Source organism: Alligator sinensis, unplaced genomic scaffold (assembly GCF_000455745.1).
Source record: "Alligator sinensis unplaced genomic scaffold, ASM45574v1 scaffold85_1, whole genome shotgun sequence".
Classification (NCBI taxonomy): Eukaryota; Metazoa; Chordata; order Crocodylia; family Alligatoridae; genus Alligator; species Alligator sinensis.
The window spans coordinates 186645-204851 of NW_005841891.1; the positions used below are offsets into that span (position 1 = coordinate 186645).

At 40.4% G+C, this 18207-nt stretch overlaps 1 protein-coding gene across 4 annotated transcripts in view; it reads left to right on the forward strand.

Moving 5' to 3' along the window:
* The window catches only part of PPP2R5C (protein phosphatase 2 regulatory subunit B'gamma), a 143141-nt gene extending 137055 nt beyond the window's left edge, over nt 1-6086 (forward strand). For 3 of the 4 annotated variants that reach the window (XM_006018016.3, XM_025197154.1, XM_025197155.1), the window contains one exon: nt 2404-6086. In XM_006018016.3, coding sequence (XP_006018078.1) covers nt 2404-2535 — 132 coding nt within the window. In that variant the 3' untranslated portion in view covers nt 2536-6086. The remainder of the gene's footprint in view (nt 1-2403) is intronic. The other variant, XM_006018014.3, reaches the window with a different exon arrangement.
* Nucleotides 6087-18207: the final 12121 nt, after the last annotated feature.

Sequence of the window (18207 nt, forward strand, 5' to 3'; positions counted from 1 at the left end):
TATGCAGGGGGTCGGACTCGATGATCTATTGAGGTCCCTTCCGACCCGAACATCTATGAGTCTATGATGTAGAGCATCATTTCTGATGCAGGGACAAGAGAAGGAGGTACTCTGTGTGGGATGGATATTACTTTTGGAAGTCAAAGAAAAACTTTAGTGGTGATGGATTCAGCCATTGAAAACAGAGTTGGGTTTGTGACAGATCCTGTGGGACATCTAGCCAGACTTCTGAAAGGTATGGGTACTGGGCTAGATTAATCTGTGGTCTGACTCAGCTGGCCTTTTTTTGTTGTTGTTCTTAAGATGTCTGAGATCAGAGTATTCCTATTGGGAATATCAGTAATGCAGATATCTAGGTATCCAGCAGCAGGTCAGAGTAGAGGGAATAACAAAGTATTGGACTAAGGGTTTTATTGAAATGAGTCCAAGAAATAAGGATATACATAAATCGTTTAGTTGTGTTCACAGTACATAATTTCTTTATCTGTAGTACCTTGTAGCCTAGGCTGCATATTTTATTGAGGCAGGCTGTGTACAAACAGAGAAGTGTAGTTTGCCTGCCTTAAAAAGCAATAAAATTAAATGCATTATCTTTGGGGAAGGGGTGGTGGAGGGGAAAAACCTTGGGATGAATTACAACCCCAGAGCTTTAATAGAAAAGGGGGACATCTACATTTTTTTTAAATAAAAACATAACTAGCTTTATTTATTTTTAACAGATCAAATTCCTTAATTTTAGCATGGAAGCTTCTTAGGAAAGCAGTAACAATCTAAATACATTCTCTCCTACCTGCATGTCTGTTTGGGAGGTACACAAAAAAAAAAAAAGCCAGCATAACTAGTGTTCAAGAGGTTACTTGAGCTGAACAGGTGTCCTTTAAAAATGCATAATCCTTACAAGACATAAATCACAGCATGCAGTGTATAATAAGGAAGTCTAAGTTGTTACGGAATGAGAAAATAAAAGTATATCAGAAGCAGGAAGCCTGTAAGAGAGCTTATAGGTCATTTGGATCATCAAAAAGTAGAGCAAATAATTGAAGATAAAGACATTTCAGAGCAATTCATTTCTTTGCTTCAGTCTTCATTTGAATGGCTGTTGGGTAGATGCCTATTTACCTTTGAAAGTTAAGGCAGTATTGCAGACTGAGGTGTCAAAAGAAGTAGTATTAAAACTGATTAGCTTAAGAAGTGAAACAATCTGGAGACCACTCAAGAGTTCATAAGAAGCTCTTAACAATGGAGGATTGTTTGCAATAACATACAGTCTCGATTAAATTGGCTTGAATGCTAGAGTATTTCATAGTGAAAAGCCTGTAGTTAAGAGGTGCTGGATCTACTACTTCAAGATCGTTTCAGGCTGGACATAAGGAAGAATTTCTTTACGGTCCGAGCCCCCAAGGTCTGGAACAGCCTGCCACCGGAGGTGGTTCAAGCGCCTTCATTGAACACCTTCAAGGTGAAACTGGATGCTTATCTTGCTGGGATCCTATGACCCCAGCTGACTTCCTGCCCTTTGGGCAGGGGGCTGGACTCGATGATCTTCCGAGGTCCCTTCCAGCCCTAATGTCTATGAAATCTATGAGGTGATCCAGGAAGTAACAGAGCAGAAGGGTTTATTTCCATTCTTGACAAAATGATTGAAATAATTCAAAACAGAAAATCTAAACGTTGGTTCACCTAATTAAAAACATAGTTTACTAATTTATAACGTTATTTGAATGTGTTAGTAAAGTAGTATGTGCTAAGAATCACCTTACATTTATTTGGACTTTCAACCAAAAGTCTGATGAAGTCACTCGATCGTATATTCAGGAACCATAATAATCTTGGAGCCGGAGACAAAATACTATTGTGCATCAGATTTAGAGTAAAAAATACAGCAAAAGAATAAATGGTCAGTTTTCATTATGAGGAGAATGTTAACAGCAATATGCCACAAGTTCAGTTACAAGGTCTGATGGTAACTTAAATTGATCTGTCCAGCTTACAAAGGATATAAAACTAGAAGAGGTCAAATGATGAAAATTAGAAACATGGAAAAAAAATGTAGGGGGGAAAGTGGGACTGCTTACCTTTAGAGGAAGAGATTGTTTAAAGGTATAGAGAATGGTCTATGAATGCCCATGAATGCTCTACAGAAGGTAGATCACAGGTGGTAAACTTATCTCCAATTAATTTACAGATGCAAATACTGTAGATGGAATTGTTAGCACTCCTTTTGATCTTGCCTTTTCTCTTGAAAGTTCAAGTCTCTGGGTAGGTTGGAAAAAGGATAAACTCTTCCAGTGCATTTTTTAAAATCCTTTTCCTATAGTGAATTTATATAAATATGTGAACATATTTTTGGATCTGTATTTGGCAAATAACTCTTTAGCCAACTGTGTTTCATTTTGATTTCAGGCACAGAAAGATCAGAAAAAAGATCGTCCTCTTGTGCGACGCAAGTCGGAATTGCCTCAGGATATCTATACCATGAAAGCCTTGGAATCCCATTGCAGAGCTGATGAGCTAATATCACATGATGGGCATTAGACTATTGCAATGAAATATTATTTTGGAGGAAAACTTTTTTCTGGACTCAGTTCTACAGTAGAGAACTTACTTTTTTTGTGCCATACCAATCAGTTACACACAAATTCAAAGTTTTCTTCAACCCAGTTCTGTAGGCAATAACTTAATACAGTATGCAGCTCAAGATTAGTAGTTCAAACAATGGTAAATTACCCAATTCCATATGCAGAACATTGGGTTGATTAGTATTAAATGGCCACCTTTTCCTGGTGGTGTTGTCATAATACCAGCTAATTGGTAACCTGGGTGGTTTCTGTACTAGTGCTTGAGAAGAGCACCCTAGAAATTATTTCCACCAAAATGGAAGTCATTTGAATGACTGTAGCTGGTACTATGATAACTGTTTTCAAAAACAAAGTTTATTTCAAATTTAAGTATTATACATTTTTCTAAGACTTAAATTGTTTCCACATTATTATTGTCTTGTAATATACCAGCAGTTTTGAAAATATACAGTTGTTCTTTACTTTCATAGTATAAAACACAACTTACAAAATGGTAACTTTCATGACAATCCTTGATCACGATTGCTTTCTAAGGGTTCTGTAAATTTCCTTTACTTAGGATAAAGACATATGTCTATATATACCATGTCCAAGTACTTTACATGTATTTAAAGCCATATTTTCCAGTCTTTAGTATATAATACAACACCAGTATTCCGTAAGTGAACTGGTATAAGTACTTGTTTCCTAAAATAAAAATTTATTTACCTTGGCTGGGAATGGATTGAATATAAAATATTTCATACTTTAATTTTCACTTTCTCAATTTAGTAAAATGCTGTTTCACTGTTTCTCCCTTATCTGAGCTTTTATAATACTCAGCATTTTTTCTTGGGCTCTAAGAGTTCAATATTCTATGGCAGATATTATGGCATTTAAGTTGCATCAGTTTTATCAGACATCCAAACATTGTTGCCTTTCAGTGAAATGCAACACCAGTAGCTTGTATTCTAAAATAAAATAGAAAAAAGAGTAGCCCCTTCAGTGATATTCTGCCTCTCTTTAAAAGTGAGTCTAAGAGCTGAGGAATAAGTGACCATAAGTTTTACCATGAAATTATTTTGTTTCATTGTAAACAGCACAGATAGTACAAATACACCTCACAAGTAAAATGAAAATGCATCTGAGTTGCTGGTGATCTTCAAATGCTGCTATATATTCCACAAGATTACTCGCTTGTAATGAGCTTTTTGTTGTAGATGGAAAAGCACGGGAGAAAAATCTCTTTAAACATATAGTGCTTTGTCTTCAATATTTGATTTCTCTCAGGGTGGCCAGTATTTTGACTTACTTTATCCTGCTTACAAGCTGTTTGAAATGTGTTCTGCTATTCTAAATGGGTGACTAGTTTCTTTTGTTTCGGCAGTATGATATAACTTAATGTTTAATGTCTTGATGCATAAAAAGATAAAAATGTGGCTTCTTTAAAAATAGTTTTCTTTTATTTTTTAAGAAAATATAAGGTCTCCTGTATCCATAAAAAAAAAAAAAAAAAAATATATTGTGCAAAGCAGACATTCATAGTAACCTTGTGCAGATGTAGTGCCTGCTGTCTGTTGGTTGCATTTAAAATACAATTTCCAATATTTATTACATTGTCTATTGGAAAAAAAATAATTTTAGTGGGTGGAAATTATTGTTTAAAAAAATAGAAATTGAAAACCCACCCCCAGCTTCAAGTGGAATAGTCCACTGTGTGTGAAAACACTTCCTGTTAAACTTGAAAATGAATATGCTTTACCATTATGATAAACTATGTTAAAAAAGTTTAAAGATGCCTTCTCCTTTTGAGGGAAAAAGGGTGCTTTTTTAATTGTATAAAGCAATGTCTATGTATTTTGATATACCATTGTTTGAACTTCCATCTTTAGCTGGTAGGTTTTCAAATATCTTTGATTTTTGGGTGTTGAATATGTTTGTGCAAGAGGTTTCTGAAAAGAATTACTCTTATTTTACCCTAGGAAAAAAATTGTATATCAATGTTTGGTTGACTGTGTAATGCTCAACATATAAGAACATCTTTCACTGTCTGAATTTTATTTCTGTTCTTTATTGAAGATAAACATTCACCAAAAAGGGAAATACCATGGTTTTTTACAAATTTACGTTTGTCAGAAATTAATGTTTAAGTTTTGGGCCATAGAACATTTGCCTAGACAGTATTCCAAAATTTATCAGCACTAATGCTTTCACATGTTTGTTACCACCATTTCTACACTTTGTATAGTCCTGTACTAAACTATTCTAAAACCAATACAGCCAAAATAAAAAGTGAAAAATAAAGTAGAATTTTGGTGACTGTTGTTCTTCATAAAGTTCTGTGTCCGACATCTTCCCTGTTCCCAAAAATTACACCTGTACATCGGGAATGTCAAAAGTAATATTCCAAGTGTCTTTTTAGTGTGGCTTTAGTATGGCTTCATTTTAATATTGTACATACACTGTACTTTGTTTTATGGTAATAAGTAATAAAAATGTAGACTTCATATTTTGTACAGAATGGTCCTATGTACAGAATAAAAAAGTTCCTAGAAACAGCAAGAATAGGTAAGTGGCACAATTATTTTTCTTTAGACAATATCTGTATCTTTTTGCTTTAGTGAGATGTTAAGTTCAAATGTACCTGCATCTTTTTTAACATTTTGTAATTCAAATTTTGTTCTGACGTTGTTTATGAAGAACTTCATACACCTGCCATTTAATATGTTCTTTTATCTAATTTTAAAATTCTAAAAATGGTGTATTATATGGACGAAAATAAAGAACATGTGAATTTTACTTGCTCACCACGAAGCTAAATTTAGCAAAGGATTTTTGAATGAGTGTACAGATTATCACAAGTGTAAGAGTTGGTCACAAATTTGAGATGGTGGCATTTAAGTTAAAGATTAAAAATACAATCTAGTATTTACTTTGACTGTGACAAATTGGCTCATGGATAGACTTAGAAATATTCAGTAAAATAACTTTTTAACTTTTAGTACAAATATAAAGGACTCCATTACACCAAGAAAAGAACTGTAATATTCCTGCAGTCCCGTTAATAGACGTTCCATGGTGTCTCCCTTTTAAAATGTGAAATACATATCTCTGAAAGGATTTCTAGCAAAGCAGCAACAACATGCATTATTTTCAGCAAGATGGAAGAGGACCGTATCAGATGGCAGAGACAGGACACACAAATATTTTATAAAAACAAACTGGGGTTCCCATTTACAAACCATAACTTTTTTCTATAGCCCCTTTCATCAAAGTATTTTCAGTGCTTTATAAATATTAACAATATCATGTATGGTAATGAAGTGCTAAGGATAAATACACCATGGAAATTAAAAACAAACAATTCAAAGTATGCTTTTATAGCACCTGAGAACTGTGCTCCTTATCTTCCTTATACTACAAAAAACAGCAAAGAATATCAGTCGTACGGTTGGGAAGTTCCCCTCCCCCAACATCCAAGGTTGCAGTTCAAAAAGCCCTTGTTTAGCTGCTGCCTAGACCCGGAGCCATTACATTCACTAGCTTCTCCTTGATCAAGCTTGGGGCACCTGGAGAACTTGAGTTATGTCTGTGCATGCCCAGGACTGATCCAGCTTCAGTAACTTCCATCTGGATCTTATCGGGATCCAGAAACTAGAGATTTCTCTGCCCAAGTTCCCTGAGAGACCCAATCTTGGAGGCAATCATCTAACAGTTTTGGGATCAGGCTCCTTAAATGTGGTTGCGGCCACTTACTTAAAAATGCAGGAGTGGTGCTGTCTTTCTCTTGTATAAATAACCTAGTGAGTAATGCAGTTTCTCAGGGAGCTGTGGGTTTGAACCCCCTCTGGCTAAGAAGACCCAGGTTTTCAGCTTTTTGGCTAAGAGCTCTAACCAGTAGTCAGCTACGTAAAAGTAAACACCATGGCTATCGTTGGTTTCAAAGAGCATGACAGCTTAGTTCCTTGCAAGAATAGTTATGGGAACCTACTCTCAGGAGTGAATTCCAGGCTATGAATTCTTAGTGTATAGAGGTGCCTACCTGCAGCCTAACCTCTGAAAGGGGTGAACTTTCAGATATGCCCTTGTGCTCAGTATCTTCCCTTGCATACCTCTAAGCAGTTACCTGCTCATTGTTCTGGCACTTTGGACTGCATTCAGGAGGACTGAATTCTCCCCGTACCCTATGTAGGTAGGGAACCTAGAAACAGATTCAACTCGGTGTCAGTTTCTGAAACCAGACACCAAAAACTTATTTTCGGTGTTACAGCATCTCAGTCCTTTACTAGGTCTGGTCACTAGTGAACAACTGAGGCCAACCAGGTGCAAGTAGCTAAATGGGAGATGTCTTTCTGCTCTATCTCTGGTTTCTCTTGAATGTTGAGTTAGCTGGGGGGGTTGATAACAGGCTACCAATTAACTCTAGGGTAAATGCTGAGGATAGTTAAATATCATGTGGATATATGCATGAGTTTGCACACGCACAGCTTCATGGGGTACGTGGTTATTTTTCATGTTAGGTGGTGAGTCCCTTCAGTCTGTTTTCACTGTGAGTCAAAGTAATACTTTGAATATTTAATGTATCTGTGGTAGGGTCTTGCTGCTACAGAATCAGTGTAGGGAAGCTGTGTTGGTCTGAGGACATCGGCAGACATCTTACTTTCTTTGGGTGAATCTGATATCTTTTATTAGACCAACTTAAATAGTTGGGGAAAAAAATTCTCATCCAATGTATTTTTTTTTCCAACTATATATATCTACATAGATAAAGATATATATGTATATTTTTTTTTCCAACTATATATATCTATATAGATATAGATACAGATATAGATAGATAGATATATCATCCCATGCATCAAATGCCCTGATGGAAAATATGTAGGAGACCAAACAACAACTGTGCACCAGAATGAATGCACACAAAATCATGTGTGTAGGTGCCCCTTGTTTTAAAATGTAACACTTACTTCATTTACAGTCAGTACAGAGAGTCATGGGAAGCTTCTTTACATATACCCACACTGCATTTGCCATTTGCAAATGCTATATTTAAAGCTGAATTCCAGTTTTTATTACAGTTTCCTAAGATACTAATTTACCTTTTCGGTCACTCAGTCTTAGCTTTAGAGTGCTTTTTAAACTTGGACTCCATTATGTATCTGGATGTAGCATTTCTTTTTCTTGCTCTCCTTGTTAAATGTAAATTAAAATCACTGCCATAAAATATGCATATATTGCAGAGGATACCCCCTTTTTAATTCTTTTTGCCTCCACTATTGCACTGAACCTTGTCTCTGTGTTTATGTGGAGTTATTTTAATAACTATTTAACCATGGATGGCTAAGCAATAGCTAGAGCTAATGGAGCTCACCAGTATAATGCCACAGCTGTCCGCTATGCAGGGTCCAGCACCATCTGTTGTCACTAAAGAACTCCTGATGAAGTGGACACTGCTATGGCCCCTGGGGTCTCTTATTGCTGTACATGGAGTGCAAGCAGAGAAAGGAGACATGACAAAAAAAATAAGGCTTCTCTAGGCTTATATGATGATAGAACTTAAGCAGGATCTCTTGCCACTTCGTCTGTTCCTTCTAACCATAGTCTTTCCCCAGTGCTTCTGTAACCTACTTCTGGCCACAAGAAGTGCTTGCATTTTTGCTTCTGAGCCAGGATGAGGTAGTAACAGAAAGAGAAAGGGTTAGACTTTTTCTGGATGTAAAATGTGAAACGGTAGCTTTGTGTAGAGGTCATGTGGATGTTGGCTGAGAAGAGGCACTCGAGAGCACTTTAGAAGTATGGAAGACTGGGTGCTCCATCCAGTGTGTGAGCATAAAGGAATATGTTGGTGAAGCTTTATATCAGGTTGGGTTGATGGGACTGTGTGCAGAAGTAGGGGGTGCAAATGAGGTGAAGGGCACAGCTGGAGGAATGTAAGGGTAGAACTACCTGGGAGCAAAAAAGATTAAAACTAAAAGGGAACAATAAAGAGATGACCGTATTTTCCCCCGTTACTAAATGGTTCCCCATCTGGCTAGGGGGAGAAGTAGCTTGCTACCTGCATCCTGCTGCTACCTCCTCGCCCCTTTATTTAGAGCACCAGTTGATCTTATGTTGAAGTGAGTTAAATACAATATATGTTTTAATGTTCTAATTTTTCTTGTGTTATGAAATGGCATTTTGCTTCAACTAATATAATTGTGAATATTCTGTCATGTGAAACTCCTTCTGAAAAATGCAATAGGTTACTTAATCTTGACTAAACTGAGCTCCAAACATTCCTCTTCCTGTTTATCACCAGTTGGCATTTGAGCTTGTAATCGAGCTGTTAATCATCACTGTTGTTATTGTTTCATTTCAAATAACTGTCACCAAAAATGTTATCAGCTGGCTTTCTAACTCCCATTTACCACCTAAAGACCAGTGCACTAGTTTAGTGTCAGAGAAATCAGAATTCATGTACACAAAAAAACCCGTGCTTCCTAGTGACTGAAAATTCAATTCAGGCTGCCCTTGGAAAAACACAAATTAGAAGTTAAATGTAGAATTTGCTGGTATCAAAAGAAAGTGCATCTGTAAGAGAAATTGGGGGACAATGTTAAAGGACATCCAATTAAAAGGACAAAGATTCTGGAATAAAAGGAAATGAACTTTCATCAGCTGCAGGGCTGGTCTTCGAAGACTTTCTACTTCTGCATACATTATTGTAGCTTTCCTTCTTTAATTGAACACTAGTGAAAGAGCTGTCACATCCAGACATTGAGACTCTTGCTATCAATATTGAGATGGCTTGTTATTTGTGTTCAAGTATCAAGATAAAAGTCAGCATAGAGATGCTTTTGCTGTGTTACGCTATTGACTAATACTTAAATGACTAAAACACCAGTATACACCTGGGAGAATCAAAGAATTCTGATCTACCGTATTTCTAAATATCATCTTCATTTTATCAAATTGATGTAGGAAGCATTACATTTCTAAAAATAATGACAAGAAAATTAAGAATATTAGCATTTTGAAACATCTTAGCTGATTGTCATATGAGCAACGGTGGCAAAATAGTGCACCAGTGTCCATAAGCATCATCCATATCACTGTTTTTAAATGTATTTCACTTTTACGTTAAAAATGAATTCATTAAAAGTACTTTATTTCCATTATCCCTTAATTCTACCTCCAAAAAATTAATCCATAAAAGTTTTAATTATGCTATAAGATGTAATGAATACAGATCTAACTAAATTGCGCCAAGGTGAAAGCAAAATTGTGGACTGCTCATGCTGTGCATTTTGTAGTCTTTTCACGGTGCCCTCCCCTCTGTGCTGCTGCTGATTGGCCAAGGGAGGGGCAAAGGGCATGGACAGGCAGCCCTCAGCCAATTGGCAATGGGGGACACGGGGGTGACAGCTGCTATCTTTGCTCCCCTTTGTGCTGGCAGCTTCCCCGCCAGGTCAGGTCAGGGTTGGAGTAGGGGGGAGCAGGCTGCAGACGAAGCAGGGGGTTGGGTGTAGCCATAAGGAGACTACAGGTTCCCCTCGCCCAACCCTACAGTCTCCCCTGCATACTAGGGCTGTGCGAAGCTTCGGTTCCTGATTTGATTCGGTGGAGAATCGGCCCGATTCGGTAGCCAAATCTCCAAATCCGAATCAAATTAGAGGACCCTCTGAATTGATTCAGAAAGATGGTCGTAGAGACAGCTTTAAATGTTTTTTCTACATACCTCTAGGTAGCAGGGGCTTGTGAATGTTGCGATGCTGAGGTGCATGGAGTGTCCCACAGGACCGCGGGGGGCTCCCCAGTGAGCTCGGCAGCAGACCCAGAAGCACTTCCAATCCACTTCTGGAAGCACTTCTGGGTCTGCTGGGGAGAGCACACTCCTGTGGGATGTTCCATGTGCCCCAGCATCGCAGTGTTCACAAGCTGCACCTGCTACCTCAAGGTATGTAGAAAAAACATTTAAAGCTGCGCCTTGTCTGAATCAGCATCGACTCTTCAGGTTCAGATTCAGCTGAATTGAATCGGGGGCAATGATCCGAACCAATTAATCGAATCACTGTCCCTGATTCGGGCCGAATCTTGATGACTTGACCCCTACTGCATACCCGCTTCCACAGCCAAATGAGCCATGCCAGCCCAGGGCCAGCAGCACTTGAGCTCCAGCTTCAGCCTCAGAACAGAGGACAAAGCCAGAGCTAAGCTGCAGCCTGCCCTAGGCCTGTACTCCTATTCAAGTTGAGGCTCCCACTCCTCCCCTCCAGTACTGACGAGGCAAGGAGGGCCTTGTCTTGCATTCAAGTAAATAAAATAAGAAACAAATGCTGTCTTTCTAAATCTAAAATAAGAGCAACCTCATTTAGCACTGGGTCTGGATGTTTTGTCATTTTCTTTTCATGTGATGAGGTTCTTTTTCACATTGCCCGGCCCTGTCAAAATCTGTCAGACACCCAAATGTCCTTTCAACGCTGAGATCATGGAAGAACCAGTCTCCCCACTGAAATTAGCCTGTGGAGGAAGACGCAGTGCATTTTCTAACACTAAAATGATACCTGTTCTGGTTTTTGGGTTGAGACAAAAATGTACAAGTACCATGCTGTGCTTGTTTAATCACTGAAAACCAAATCATGTATAAAATAAGCATTTCAAAGCTAGGCAAAAGTACTTAGTCTAAGAGTGGAGTTAAAACTCGTGCTTTTGGGAAATGTATAACATACAGTTGCATCTATCTTGTCATCTTTTGGACAGCCGATTTCAATGTCTTTCTAGAACTGTATGTAAGAAGACAGTTTGCTGCAAAAAGTTTCATTGTTTATCCAAGGCAAGTCCTGATGAAGAAAAGGCAGTGTGTTCCAGTGAAATAGCAGGTCAAGCTAAATTACTTCCCTGTAGGCTCTAACTCAACCTCCAAACTCCTTTAAAAATTATTTCACCTAATCTTCCCTAGGTTCAGCCTCAAATTTATTAACATGCTCTTCTACAGTGCAAACAGAGCCAGGGTTCAAAGAACACGGGTCTTAAGCTAATCGGTATTTTAATTCTTCAAACTGTTAATATCAACACATGGTTTATGGCTTAGCAAAAGTTTTCTTATTTTAATGCCTTTATATTGAATAATCCAAGTGTTTAAAAACTATGCTAGTGACTTTTTGTGTTTGGAATCCTTGAGGTGGTAGCCAGTGTTGGCAGTGTATTGCTTCCCGTGGAGTTGAACTGCTTTCTACATTTGCTGCCAATATCTGAATTTCTTACTTTTGATCTTTCACTCCTGCTTTCTTTTTCCCTTCTTCCTTGGTGATCTCAGGTTCTTTTTTATTCCAGGCCTCCCACTGATAGAAATAAGCAGTTCCATGTTTCTTGGTATGTCTGAGAACCCTCTCAGGTAAAAGTTAATCCAACAAATAGTACCTGTACAGAAGATCTAGAGCACAAATGATTGGTGAAAATGGCTCGAACTATTAAGTCAGTAATAAATACTGAGTTCCAGCTAGTACATATCCAGATGTTGCACAGACTCCTTCTTTCCATTCAACACATTGGAAGCCATCTTAGTAACATGATCCCTGCAGGTGAACAATTGGTATGCTGACACCGGCTGTCCTCATGGATGTGAGAGAGTGCAAGCCCCTGAAGAGACAGTAAAGTGTATGGAGAAGAGCAGAAAGAAGGCAGCAACACAGGCATAAACCCTAGGGAAGGAAAAAGAGCTGCTCTTCTATTAAAATGTAACATCAAAACACGATCTATAAGCTGGGGGTGGGAGAAACTGTAATGGAAGGGAGCCCTGGAGTATGCATCATAGAAATGACTTGCAAACAGTGTTCCATTAGCACTTGAACCCTCATCATTGTGCATCAGCGCAATTCTGAAATAGGAGGTAGGAGCTGGTCAGTACATTATCAAATTCGATATGGTCACCATATCAAAATTTATTTCCAATCGTATTTTAACCACCATTGCGAATTTTAACTAAAGAATTTTAACTATAAAGATGTGTGTGCATGTGTGATAATTTTAATCATAAGTGGGGGGGGCGGTATGTGGAAATAATCATAGAATTGTAGAAGCAGGGTCAGAAGGGACCTTGTAGATCTTCAAGTCCAACCCCCTGCCTGGGCAGGAGGGAAACTGGGCTCAAGTGACCCCAGCCAGGTAGGCATCGAGCCGCTTCTTAAAGACCCCCAGGGTAGGAGCCAGCACCACTACCCTTGGAAAGAGCAGCAACAAAACTGCAGTGCTGAGCCTGGAGTCACACACTGAATAAGCCTTTGCTTTTTTTAGACCGGAACAAGACTTAATTTTTCTTTTTAACCTGGGGGGGGGTGCGCACACGCAAATGTCTCTGGGAACTTTTGTTTGGCAGCCAGTCCTTAGAAATCACTGGGTAGGACATCTGCAATGTACAAATGGCAAAAATAAAATGTATTTAAAGAGAAACAGCAATGTTCTCCCAGCAGAGGATGCAAATAACTTGTTTTAACTTGGAGAGAGCTGTAGTCTGTTAGTGTTGGAAGATGATGACAGCATGCTGTGCAGCAGAGATTAGACTCGTCAGATCCCCCATGGATAACTTTCCTAGGGCCTGGCAGAGCATTCGTAACTCGCTTTAATATGTAGTCTTGATGACTTGATTCAATTTGGCCTACTTGCTTGAACCATGTGAATAAGAGTTACAAGATCTGTAGAGTGTATGAAAGATGCATTCTACCGACCAAAGAAGGACATTTTCTTGATATTTTTAGGCTTGCGTTTTGCTTTGTTCAAATCTTAAATGCTTCAGGTCAACCCCTGATTTACACAAGTAGCTTGTAGATTAAATGAAAACAGAGAACAAAAACAGGGTTTTGTAATGGATTCACAAGGAACTCTTATTTTCAGCCTGCAGAAAGATGCAAAACTGGTTTCCTTTGCAGAACAATAACATGCGATCAATTATCTAAACATTTTTGTTGCTACGTTTTGTTCCTGAAAGAAAAGTGTAAGAACTGTTATACCTTGCAGTGAAACATACTTTAGTGAAGCAAGAAATAATCTAGATCCAAAAAAAGATGCGTGCACAGTGGAAAAGTTAGCAAAAAAACCCCCAAAAACAAAAACTTTATTTATTTTTTGGCAGAGAAAAAATATTTTAATAAAAAAATGAAAACCACCTGAAGAATGGGAGTTTCTGTACAATTGCTAAGCTAACATGGCAATTCAATAAAACCTTATCCCCTGCTCTCTTAACAGTATCACTCAAATATTTCAGTTCAGGTATTGTTTCTATAACACTATTGGCACAAATGGAGGTTTTTAGCCAGATAGGAAGGCCTAGATGTGACAAATAATCTAAGAGCTTTCAGAGTAGCAGTTTAAGCTCAGAGGCAGAACAACAAGGATAACAAGCTGAAGATGTGGGTAGGGAAGATACTGGACTTCAACGTACATGTTAAGGCAGCTCACAATCTACCTTATCATCATCTCCCAAAGCATGGTGGGGAAGGAAAAGACACCCCCTGCCAGTGGCATGGAAGATGTACATACAAAGATACGGAGAACGTATTGGCTACCCCCAGGTAGCTTCTCTGTGTGATTCTTCATTGATCAAGAGGGAGCATGGAGCACAGTGGCAGAGAGAATAGGGGTCAGAAAGAAAAGTAGCAAATTGGGCAGGGGGCACAGGGCTGGGGGCAGAAAGTGAAGCAACAGATCAGGCAGGGGAAGGAGATCCAAGTGGCACACAGGGAAGGTGTGGGGCTAATTTGCAGTCTGCCTGCTGAAAAGGTTGATTCCCCACTGAGCTACCTAGTACTGAGTGCCTGTTAGCTGAGAGAGCCTGGTAATAGAAAACAGTGGCAGTGCATTGTAAATGGTTGCAGTTTATGTTGTGCCTTACAATTACATTATGATAATCTGCAAATAGTGTTGTACAGAGGAGAACTAAATCAGAAGGAAGAAAGAACATGCTGGCATTGATAATCTGATCCTGTGTCTTGCTTGCAATATTCTTGTTTTATTCTTGTTTCAAAGATATTTATTAATGTATTTACTTTTTAGAAATCACTTTCAGGTGCTTTGGGATTGTCCAATATAAACCAGCATTTCTACTGTCACTTTTTAAATAACTTATCACAGATATGTACAGTGCCTGAAGCCTAAACATTGAATGGAGCCAACAATGGAACTTTTAATTGATTTTTTTTTCATTGTTCCAGCTAAACATTAGAAGCACAGAGCATAAATGATCCCAAGCAAATTGGCTGCTGAAATTGGTTTTACTTTACTAATAGGATACTATTAACAATAAATGCATCTTTCATGTGGTTGCTAACTTGAAAGCCTCAATGTCCCTGCAACTTTATGAATAACAATTGTAATGTGGTACCAAAATTAGGGCAAGGAGGATGGCCATTCATTTAACAGTTCCTGTCCATGCAAAGCACCCGACAGATTTAATCCACATCTACAGCATAGGAAAAGTCCTAACCACCAATATATTGGATATTTTCATGGAGGTGTCTTTTTATATAATAACCTAGTAGATAAAACATTCAGCCTGTGGAAGACATAGCTTTAAATACTCATTGAAGCGGTGTCTCCTATGCCCCAGGAGTATGCCCCTTCTTGGTAGAACTAGGCCACTGGACACAAAATAATTCAAGGTGTAAACAGCCTGAGAGAGACAAGGTGGTGACAGAGGTATTTTGGTGATGCTCCCTCCAACTACAAAGGTTGGGAATTGGGAGCTAGTTAGAGAGAGGGATTGAGAGAGGGACTAAAAGCCTGAAGAGGTTTATCTATTCCATAACAAAACTTATTAGTTCTTATTCATGTATGCTTTGTTTACTGAACCTATCTTTACACTGTGTCACAAGTGGCAAATGAGAATGAACTTGAAAGAATTTGAGTTCCAAACTCAAAAAGTTGGAAACCGGGAGCAAAAGGACCAATGCAGCTACATGGAGGAACAAGGGCCTCTGAATGACAGTTCTGTACAGCGATAGTTCTAAGCAGAAGGACAGTTAGTCATGGAAGCATTGCAACCTCTACCCCCCCCCTTTCTGTTATTGGGCAATATAGCAGAGAACTAGCAGGCATTCAGATAAAGGATCAAATGGTACAGGCACAAGGGCGGAAAAGAAAAAAAATCACCTGTCTTCTTGAATACTGTTGGGGAGGATGCCCTGGTTGTTTTGAATGCCTTCACTTTCACAACAAATAAAGGTCAAGTATAAAATTAAGTGTAATAGTCTAAATGTGAGTACTGCATACCAAAAAAGAATGAGATGCAGATTTTTTATGTACAAACAAACAACGCAATGTACAAATCAGTATGTTACTGAATTAGAGAGGTTAAGTAAGAACTATCCTTTTGGGAACTTGAGGGAATCTTTGATTAGAGATTGAATTGTGTGTGGTATTGCAGACATCACAAGAAATGCTATTGTGTGAGGGAGACTTGTCCCTAAAAAAAGATTCTCCAAATGTGCAGGGCAGCAGAAGCTGTGAAGGTCCACACTGCAGAGCCAAATGTACCAAAAGGGCTCATCTATGCAATAGGCATGAAAGAATGTGGCCAGAAGAAGCCACCTCACGGTGTCCTTGCCAAAGGAACATGCCACTCAAAGTAAGAGAGAGCAAACAGCTACTTGTGCAGCAAATGTGGAAGGCAACACGGTGCTGCATTTGGAAAACCATTTTGCCAAGAGCAGCAGACTCCAAACACAAAAACCTCAAGCGGGTACAGCTGAAAGCATAGCAGAAGAATTTATATAAATATGGCTGGATAAAACAAAATCAGAGAGAGGGACTGGGTTGTGCGAGTGGAACTGCAAGGAACAATGATTTAATTTAAATTGGACACTGTAGCTCAGGTTAATATTTTACCAGAGCATGACTATAGAAAATTAAAATTAGTCCAGCACATATCAAAATAACTGACTATTCAGGAACAAATACATAGGTGAAAGGAAGAGCCATTGCTAGCATCCAATATAAAAAAGTATTCAGACTCCTATTTGATGTGGTGCCTCAGGCGGTGACACTGGGTGCATCTAAACATTGACTAATTAGCTCTGCAGTAAAACATCACTGTCTACACGTGTGCCAGTATTGGGATGCAGTAAATTAATTCTGCTGTAGGATGGTACAGTGCTGTTGCGGACCATACTGTCCTATGGTGGAGTAATTATGGGTGCTGAAACACACGTGTAGTTGGTGACAGGAGCTGGTTAAGGGTGCTAATGTGTGAGGGCTGCCTAGCCCCACACTTTAGCAGTCTCATGCTTCAGCCAGCCCCTCTGTTGCCTGATGCCACCACCTGGAGCCCACGGCTGACCCTCCCCTGTACCCTATACCAGCCCAGGGCTGCTCTGCCCCGGCTCAAACTGCTGCAGTCCCTGGCGTGCGTGCAGACGCTGTGCCCAGGAGCAGCTGACTGGTGCAGACTGTGCCTCATTTTATTATGTTGCCTTAATGGCACGTGTAGATGCACCCACTAATTTTAGGTCTGGCAGCTGGAGAGGCTCAATCTAGTTAAGCGTGCACTTCTAGTGCAAATGCAGTTCATGCCTCTTGACCATCACAGCCCAAATCTGGACCATCTTCAGAAGAAACCCAGTGCTCCAGAACAGAAGAAACAGCTAGGCGCAAAGAAACACACCTGCAGATACGAGTACAAATACTACTGCGTAGAAACGGGGTGCCGCTGCGGGCTGTAGCTCCGCTTCATCTGTCCAGACTGGGAGGAAAAGCTGCCACCAGAACCAAAGCCAAGACCGCATCTGACCCTGTATTGAGCTGAGACGACAACGCAACCCCCTGACAGGCTCGCGGGGACTTCCGAGCTGCAGACAAGGGAGAGTGAGAGCCGGGCTGGCCCTGGCCCTGGCCCTGGCCCTGGCGGGGTGCTGCTGCAGCGCAGGCGCATGTGCTTTGTTGCCTCCCGCAACAACGGCGTTCCCAGAAGTGCTTCTGACTCTGCCCCCCCGCACTGAGGTCGCCAACTCTGACTGAAGCTATTCCGGGAGATTTTTTCCTCCAACGTGACGTCATGTAATTCATTTCATTTTTTAAAAATATCCTTTCTTAAAACTCCCGGGTTGCTTTCAACAGTCTCGGGGAGGTGGATGCCGATTCCGGTGGGCTCCCGGCCCATCCGGGAGGGTTGGCAACCCTACCCACCATGCCCTTGCTCCAAAAGGGACATCACCCTGAGCCATCCTTGCCCCTGACGTCACGGCTACGACGTCACTGTTGCACTACGACTTGATTCCGTCACTAATGCTGAGCGGGAAGTCAGCCGGGAGCACGCTGCACCGCCCCCGCGGCCGGCCGGCCCTTCCCAGCTGCGCTCTTCCCCTCCCGCAGTGCCGAGGAAACGCCGGGAGGAGCAGGCCGCAGGGCCCCGTGCGGTGCCTTCTGGGTCTTGGAGTCTTACCTGCCCGCATCCGAGTCATGACTCGCATTTCCCAGGGTGCACGCGGCCTGTCTCCGTCCGCGCCCCGGGCCGTTGTGGGACGTGTAGTTCTCTCATCTCCGGCCGCCGTGAGGCTACCAGCCCGGGTGAATTACAATTCCCAGCATGCCCCAGAGCCCCGCCTCCCGACCGCGGGGCCTGCTGGGAAGCGTAGTCCTTCCGTGCCGCTGGACAGCGGGCGCTGCGGCGAGGGGGACT